This window comes from Notolepis coatsorum, assembly GCF_963971535.1.
Source record: "Notolepis coatsorum genome assembly, chromosome: 14".
Classification (NCBI taxonomy): Eukaryota; Metazoa; Chordata; class Actinopteri; order Aulopiformes; family Paralepididae; genus Notolepis; species Notolepis coatsorum.
The window spans coordinates 47,380,466-47,389,329 of record NC_140178.1 but is presented as its reverse complement, the minus strand read 5'-3'; the positions used below and the strand labels follow the sequence as shown (position 1 = coordinate 47,389,329).

At 46.1% G+C, this 8,864-nt stretch overlaps 1 protein-coding gene across 1 annotated transcript in view; it reads right to left on the bottom strand.

Moving 5' to 3' along the window:
- Positions 1 to 212: 212 nt before the first annotated feature.
- Positions 213 to 8,864, bottom strand: part of plbd1a (phospholipase B domain containing 1a) — a 31,250-nt gene continuing 22,598 nt past the window's right edge. Inside the window, exons 9-11 of the mRNA XM_084328547.1 lie at positions 4,168 to 4,353; positions 3,092 to 3,198; positions 213 to 2,588 (exon numbers count right to left, since the gene is read on the bottom strand). Of these exons, the coding sequence (XP_084184673.1) occupies positions 2,412 to 2,588; positions 3,092 to 3,198; positions 4,168 to 4,353 (470 nt within the window). The 3' untranslated portion in view covers positions 213 to 2,411. The remainder of the gene's footprint in view (positions 2,589 to 3,091; positions 3,199 to 4,167; positions 4,354 to 8,864) is intronic.

The following is an 8,864-nucleotide window of genomic DNA, read 5'->3' as shown; positions in this document are numbered from 1 at the left end:
CTCCACTGAAAATATCTGACTCCAGAGATGCAAAATCCATCATAATCTTTGGGCACTCTCTTAAACTTCTTAGATTACTTCTTTAATTAATTCAAATTAATGTATTAAAGATTAATTAGGAATCATTAATGGACAAAAAAAAAAAACGAACAAACTAAATAAAACATGAAGATTTACACGTGCAAAATCAACAGACATGAGTGTTTGTGGACCATTACAACATGTTTATGTTCAAGCATAGGAAATTACGTTGTGAAAGTGCAACATTGCATAAAAGAACATACATAAAAAAAACGTTCAATCACATACATTTTGCACATATTTTACAATATATCCATTTGTCATGGCAAACATGACTGCATCAACAGCCCTGAGAATTGTAGTAATTTAACAATAAAACAATACCATTGGCTTGCATGCTCTATTTATGTTCATAGAATTATGACAAATAATTTAAAAACAATGACCTGGAGAAGGCCATCTTGAATTTGGGATTAAAAACTAAAAACTAAAGGATTTGACACAGCATTTGGTTCAAAACACAAGGGGTTGTGTGATTCAGTGTTTATGAAAACATGGCTAAGATCATTCTTAATATCCAAGGCAAACTGCACAGAAAAGCTCTGACTTTGATCATTAACTTCTTCCCTGAGGCAGATAGTCATTAAACTACCATCATAAAAAAATTATTGTCACTTTGCCACGGAGACGCATCTCTTCAGGATCCAACATCATCTGCAAAGCTTCGATTTCTAAAAAGAACGCCTTAACATCCGAGGATTTAAGGATTAAAAAAAGGTCTTTAAAATCTCCCTAGTTTTGCTTTTGATTTTAACCCGATGTCATACGAGAAAAAGAAAAACAACAAATTGCACATTTGACGTTCTCCTTGGATGAACATTGGACCTCATTCACCAACATTGTCATAAGTTTCCTCTTACGACAACCTCATTGGAAGTTCGTAAGAGAAAACCTACGACAGTTACCCCCGGATTCATCAACGCGTGGAGATGTTCTCTTAAGTTCTCTCAAAATAATCGCAGCTGCGATCCCCTGAATGAAGTAGGTCACTCATTCTCAAACTGGAAGCGTGTTCTCATACACCTGAATTTGCATACAGACACGCCCTGCCAGCTCCTTATAAGACCAGGGCCGTGTGCAAAACGGAAGCGAGGGGTCAGCCTTGCATCTGTGATGTGCTGACCCCCGTATTCAACAGGTATGCGGAATCGATTTGCGACGGATCAAAATTAGATTAGATTCAAATGTATTGTCATCATACAGCACACTATAGCTATAGTGGAATATTGTATTAATATTCCATATTTATACCGTCTTGTTGCACGCTCCTGGCCACCTGCCTCAGTGCACACACACACACGTGCGTAATGAATGAACAGTAGGCTTATATTACTCTAATATCTTGTTAGAGGAGATACTGTATGCGCTGCCCTATAGTAGTAAAGGCTCCCACAGAGTCGGGCGTACTGTGAGCGGACCAGACTCCGCGCGGCATGTCCGCAGTCGTTTGAGGTTTCATAGTCAAGCGTACCACTGCATACCAATTTCCTACATTTATCATGCTAGTTCATTGACTCATGCTGTACATTTAATGCAGGTCGATTTCAACCAACATGCCGAGCAGCCTTGTGTGACACCGGTGCGTGACACGGACGTCTGCGGAAGCCTTTACTACTATAGGGCAGCGCATACAGTATCTGCGATCTCCTAATAAAACAAGTCATTCGAATAATATAAGCCTACTGTTCATTCATTACGCACGTAGGCTATATAGTATGCGCGTGTGTGTGCGTGTGCATGCACTGAGGCAGGTGGCCAGGAGCGTGCAACAAGACAGTATAAATATGGAATATTAATACAGTCTATTCCACTATAGCTATATCCACACAATTGGGTTTAGTTCTTATTTATTTATCTATCCACTGTCATTTGTAGTGTTGGTGTAGTGCTTTTATTTATTTTTGGACATCACGATGCGTCATTGAGGCATGACTGTAAATGTAAAACATAATTTTTTATCATACAAATATTGTTGTATTTATTAATATTATGATTATTTAATTCCATGGATGTCTGTAGAATCGACGTGAACACAATCACCATGAATTCTCCCAAATAAACACAGCGCATACCAGTCTGTCCGACTTACGACTGCTCTTCAGCGCTCCTAAATCCTGCTCTTAGCTACGAGCGAATCCCAGAGAAGGGACCGTTCGTGAATCCCAAAATCTGCCCGAAAAGGTCTTAAGTGGAGCTACGATGAAATTTGCTCTTAACTTTTGTCTTAAGTCCATTGGTGAATGAGACCCAACTATCTCTTCACCTTCCTTCCTCCTGCAACTCTTAAACACACACACGCACACGCGCACACACACACCCCCACCCCTGCCTCAGGGCATGAAGAGGCTGGGCTGCATGCTGACGAAGGTGAAGTTGTAGAAGCGGGGCAGGCCCTGGTGGGCGGTGCTGTTGAACTTGTCCCAGGAAAATGGAGGGAGGCCTCCCTGTGTTGTCGGCCCGTTCACGGCCTCCGCGCGGAGCTGCTCAGCCATGTGGAAGTCTGTTACCTTGAGGGGATAGATGTAGGAGACAGAAGGACATGTGTTAAAGGAGGAGAAAAACACTGCACAATTACACTTTGTGTTTTTTTTTTTTTTTTTAGCTGCGACTAGCAGCTCTGTAACTCCGTCTGTTGGTCGGTCAGTCAGTTGGTCCCCACTCTGAGTCTAGTGGCCTCAGTTTTTGCTCTAGGGGGTGTGGCAATGGGTGTGACCTATCGCAAAAAGGTTGCAGCTAATGTGAATAAGTAAGTAAAGCCCCATAAACCTAAAACCAATTGACACCCATCAGAAAATGCATAGAAATCAATGGGAAAATCAATCCCCTGAAAATGTAATTCTGTTTGAACACAAATTCGATTTTCATCTGACAGTAGTGATAAGTGAGAAGCTTAAAGTATATATATATATATATATATATATATATATATATATATATATATATATATATATATATATATATATATTATAATTATTTTCAACCAGTGTGACCTCGTTATAAAGGGTCCTACCTTAGTGTCATAGCACCCTCCTGCTGAAGGTTTTTTTGTCTTCAGGTCGTTACGACAACAGATGGTTTTGCAGGGGTCGCCCTTGGAGTATGGATCCTTTTTGTAGTCTGATAAACAAACAATAATCCACTGGTGAAATAAACAGAGATGATATTCCACTAGTCCCGCCCCCCTTGTGCAAATGTGATTCAGGGAAAATAATTTTCCCTATAGCAACTGTTTTTTTTGTATGTTGTAAAACAAATACAACTGATAATCGTATATTAATTTAAGGCTGTGATTAGGAAGTTCTATATTTTATGGACTACATTTCCCAAGAACACAACTAACCGCTAGCTAGGTTCGTTTATTTAGAAAATATTTTTTGTTAAAGGAACACGCCAACATTGTGGGAAAAGTGCTTACCATCTTCTCCAGTCAGAGAAGAAGATAGATACCAATTTCCTCTCTGTGCTTTCAGTAGAAAGCTACTAAGCGCATTTCCTATAATATTGGCATGCTAGGCTCCAGCAGATGGTTAGCATGACGGTTGGTTATAGCTACCTAGCTCTGACGTATATGACACCAGTACATGGCTGCAGGATGTAGTTTGCAGATAAACTAAACTACAGATTCAGATTTTAATTTTCATGTCTTCCATTACTGTTACAGCATAGAGTGAAATTCACACACATTCTCACATAGATCGATCGATGTCCTAGGCGAGCCAGAGAATGAGCCCTTTCGCTCCCTCTCCTCCAAATCACCAAATAGCCAATACGGTTAACATTATCTTCCATGAGTTGTGATACGGTTAGCATTAGCTTTGCTATAACGTTACTGTGATAAGCTATTATTTCCATGACTTTTGAGCTACTAAAAATAAACAGGATTCACAGTGCCTTGCAGTTGTACTAACGTTACTGTGATGAGCCAGACTCGGAACCGGGCCAGAACTCTGACCACAGGACACAGTGAGTAAGCTAATGGCATTGCATCAACTATACTAATAACAAGTATTTCATACCACTTAACGTCCAAAAGTCTGACCTATCCATTTAAGAGTACTACTGACAAAAAGGAGCAGAAATACAAACCGTTGAATCTCATGATGTACTTGAGGGAGTCCAGGTCCTTCACGCCACCTTGGTCACGGCGGAAGATCTTGGCTCGGGGACAGAGGTCATAGGAGAAGTCATCTCCATAGTCCTCACGCATCTTCTCATAGCCACTCAGCATGTAGACCCTCCTGTGGAAGGGGATGTTATAGGACGGCCAGTGACCTGAGGGACAATAAGACGGAAGACATGAGAGAGAAGGAGGAAAGAAGGCTAAAGAAGAAATGAAAGGTGCTATAGATGACATTCAGCCACTAGATGCCTCACTAGAGCACCAGTCATTTATCCAATCAGGTGCATTCCACGTGGGAAAATGGGAAGTAGGGAGGGGATACATGTAAACAACAACATTCATTGATAGTGATATTAGACGTTGTCAGGGAAGACTTGTTCAGCCTCAGCACTGCTATCATTCAAATGGCGATGTGGCTATTTTCTTAGCAAGGACACACAGTGTCATAGGTCCTCTAACGTGCCGTGCCCTCTGTGACTTCTTCTCAACACTTCCACTCAGGGGAATCCCCACTGCAAATTCAAGTAAACTTTGACCCTTCAAATCCTAGACAAAAATCAACAAATCAGATTTTAAATTTTTACTCATTACTCATGTGTAATGGGCCTGGCTCTGGTCTGAGTGCTCCACTTACTACTGCACAGGGCCTGGCTCTGGTCTAAGTACTTACCACTGCACAGGGCCTGGCTCTGGTCTAAATACTTACCACTGCACAGGGCCTGGCTCTGGTCTATGTACTTGCCACTGCACAGGGCCTGGCTCTGGTCTAAGTACTTACCACTGAGCAGGGCCTGGCTCTGGTCTGAGTCTCTTACCACTGCACAGGGCCTGGCTCTGGTCTAAGTACTTACCACTGAGCAGGGCCTGGCTCTGGTCGAAGTACTTACCACTGAGCAGGGCCTGGCTCTGGTCTGAGTCTCTTACCACTGAGCAGGGCCTGGCTCTGGTCTAAGTACTTACCACTGAGCAGGGCCTGGCTCTGATCTGAGTCTCTTACCACTGAGGCCCTTGTTACACACACTGTTTTTGTGCTCGTTTGAATAGGTTTTTGAATACATTTGCTGTCCCTATTAGATAGAAATGCCGTTTTGGCAGGAAACGTTTTGGCCCTACTGAAAACGCTAAATTGTGTTTCCGTTTTGGAATAACGCCAAAAACTTGCCGACAACGTGTCGTGTAATCTGCGCGGAGCCGTTGTTGCTCAACGCCCATGCGCAGTAGCAGGCACGTGCACACATAGAGGCCAAGGGGTGCCTGAGCACCTGCCTTTTTGAGCCTCATCAAAAAAGTGCCCTTAATTTTTTTTTTTTTTTTTCTTTTACTGTTACGCATATAGACTGCCCTTCCAACTGAAAAATGTCAGGATAGAATCAAAATATTAGGTAAAGAGAGAGATGCCCCATATTCCATTGCAGTTTGCACGGCCTCCTCGGCATGCCTCTCCGCGGACCTATATATTTTATGCATAGCGTGTGTTGTGAAGGGCCAGATTAAAGTTGAGAATCTGCATTTATTGTTTTATATACTTTGTATATTATTTTATATATACACGGTATATCCCTTTAAGCCTGCGTGTAAATCATAGTAACATTCACTTTCCCTATGAATAATGCCCCCTGACGAAGGCTCCAGGCAGTCTCGCACTCAGACAGGTGCAATGGGCGAGTTTCAGGCATGTCAGAACATGCCCAGAGGCAGTGTAGTGATACCAGACAAGAACTGAGGTTTGGTACTAGATTGCCACTTAAGTATATATGCTGGTGCAGGTGTGCCCAGCAGTGGTTCTTTCAGTTCGTCTAAAGCAGCAGTGTGACAAGTTCGGTAACATTGAAGTGAGCAACCGTGCGTTTAGAACATGTGCGAATAGAATAGTAAAAGTGTCAGAGTTTAGTGAAGTAACGTCAAGTTCGACCTAGTTTAATGTGAAGTATAGTGCACAGGAGAATCGGCATCGGCGATTGCAGAACCATTCCTGGTTGGATTATATTGCTTTGGGACCGTGACTACCGGAGAAGAGCACCGTTGATTTCCACTATCGTTTGGGATTTAACCTCATGAGGATTACCACTCGGGCCTGCCTCGTGGAAGGGGCTGGCTAGCTGTCGTCAATGCTGTCGAGCATCTTGGATTACAACTATTGCTTTTGTCTGCTGATCAAGGGAGTACAAGCACCGACTCCTGTACCTGGAGACTCTTTATTCCTCGTTGACTCAGACGGAGTACCCGAACATTCCTCTACCCTCCAGGCCTTACACCCCGGAGGGAACCCATTGTCTCCAGTTGGTACCGGTGTTGCCCTATATAATTGCTACTATACAACAGGTGGCGTCAGCTTAGACCCATCATAGGATTCCTACTATTCTTAGTGACTTATGCTCTTGACTGACTTTACGTATATTCTTCGCCATACAAGCGCGACCCTAATTCTCAAACTGTAACCTAACGTTGCCTAATAATAATAAATTACCCTCCAATAGAATTTCTGTGTCAATGCCGTGTTCTTGTGAGTGTTCATCATCAATATTTGATGTACTGTTTGGCCAGTAATTAAAGTACATAACTAGCAGTGGTTTAATATATCACAATCTTTAATACAGTCAGGGTTTTGTAACCCCTCAGTTACAATTGGTCCTTCGAGCCGGAGGGTATCAGTGTAATATTTAATATAATATTAACCATGGCCAGCAGTGAACACTCCCCAAGCGGCTCCCCCAAGCTAGAACGCCCGCAGCGCAAACGTCAGCCACCTCCATATCTGGAGAAATTCGCTTTCGTTCTACCCCCTAGCTTATCTAAACGGACGTTAAATACGAATAAAACGGATAGTTTAAGCATGCCCACTCCTATCGACTTGGCGGCCCCGCCAGTAGAGACCCCAGAGGGTTCAAACAAAACTGACTTAGCTCACGGGGGGGACCAAGCGGGACATGACGTGACTATACCTCCAGACAGCGTCACCGGGATAGACCCCGGAGCGCTCCAGGATAAAGAAAGCGCTCCAGGGATAGACCCCGGTGCACAACCAACCCAAGAGCGCGCACCCGAGACAGCCCTCGGTGCGCAACCACGGGAAGAGAACCGCGCCCAGGAGATAGACCTCGGAGCGCGCCAAGAGAACAGGTCTCCACCAAGCCCTGTCGGCGCTCGATCACCTCCACCAGTGTCATCCCCCAGCGAGGCTGACCAGAGACTGGCGCAAGCCTTGATCGCCACGCTGACAGCTTCAACCGAAAGAGACCGACTCCAGGGTGAGCGCGACCAACTCCAAGCACAAGCCCTTAGCGAGCGCGAACACTCTGCAGCGGAACGAGAGCGCCGCCAAGCGCAACAACAGAGTGAGCGCGAACATTCTGCACTACAAAGAGAACGTCTCCAAGCGCAACAACAGAACGAGCGCGAGACCATCAGACTGGAAGAGAGGCGCCTCCAGGCTGAAGAAAACATGCAGCGCGACGCCGCCCACGCGCAACGCGATGCACAGCGCGACACCGCCAATGCACAGCGCGAGATGGAAAGAGACCGGCTGCAGGCGCAGATGGTGGAGCAACTACTCCAGAGGGTGACCCCTCACTCCTCCACCCGGAGCTCCCGGAGATCATCACGACACGGGTCGAGGGCACCTTCCCCTCCCCAACACATCTACACGGGACCCAGCCAGCAGGAAGAACCTGCCTACGTCGCCGAGCCCCCTCCGCAACCAGTCTATACGGGACCCAGCCAACGGGAAGATCCCGCCTACGTCGCCGAGAAACTAACTAGAAGACTCCAGGACCTAGCGGAGGAAGAGGAGGGATGTCAAGCCCACCAGCACGAACCCATCTTGGACCAGGAGGCCCAGTACAGCCCCGACCCCAGCCCCGAGCCACTGCGTTACGAACCCCCGACCCAAACCAAGGTTGAGTTTAATACACAGTCGGCACCGAGGAGCAGCACCTGGGGGCCCGGCCTCTGGTACCCACCCAGCACTAACCCACTACCCCACGTACGGGGAGACTCGCCCAGGAGGCCTCTCCCCCTACGCTCATCGGTGTCCCAGCCATCCATGGCGTCTTACCTTGGCACACCGACGTTCCCAGACTTTACGCGCGAGGACAGAGCACAGTACACGGAATTACGCATGTGTTTGGAGACTATGATGTCCGATGTCCCCGACGAGTCGTACAAATATGCCATCCTCCTCAAGCATCTCAAGGTGCCCAGAGCGCATAACATAGCGCTGGCATATTCCAACTCAAGCACCCCATACTCCGCGGCTCTGGTGGCCCTCGACCAGCGCTATGGACGCATATGGGATTACGTGATCCAAGAAATACGAGATATCGACCGCCTCCCCCCAGCCAAAGACAATAGAGCACTGGATGACCTCTCTATCAAGGTACAATCCCTCGTGGGGATGCTGGGGTCCCAAAAGGAGAAGGGGAGACATGAACTGTATGCAAATTCTAACGTGGAGCGGATACTGGAGAAGCTCCCTCCAGCCCGTCAAGAGCGTTTTCGGCTGCAGAGAGACCACCGTGACCCCAACGGCCCAGAAGCATCCCTCCTAGACCTAGCTGATTTCCTCGCCAGGGAGGTCAGCAGTCTACGACTGGACACATTCGTGTGGAGTGACTCTAGCCCTAGAGATGGACCGCGGAGGTTCAATGACAACCGCCGGTCCGTG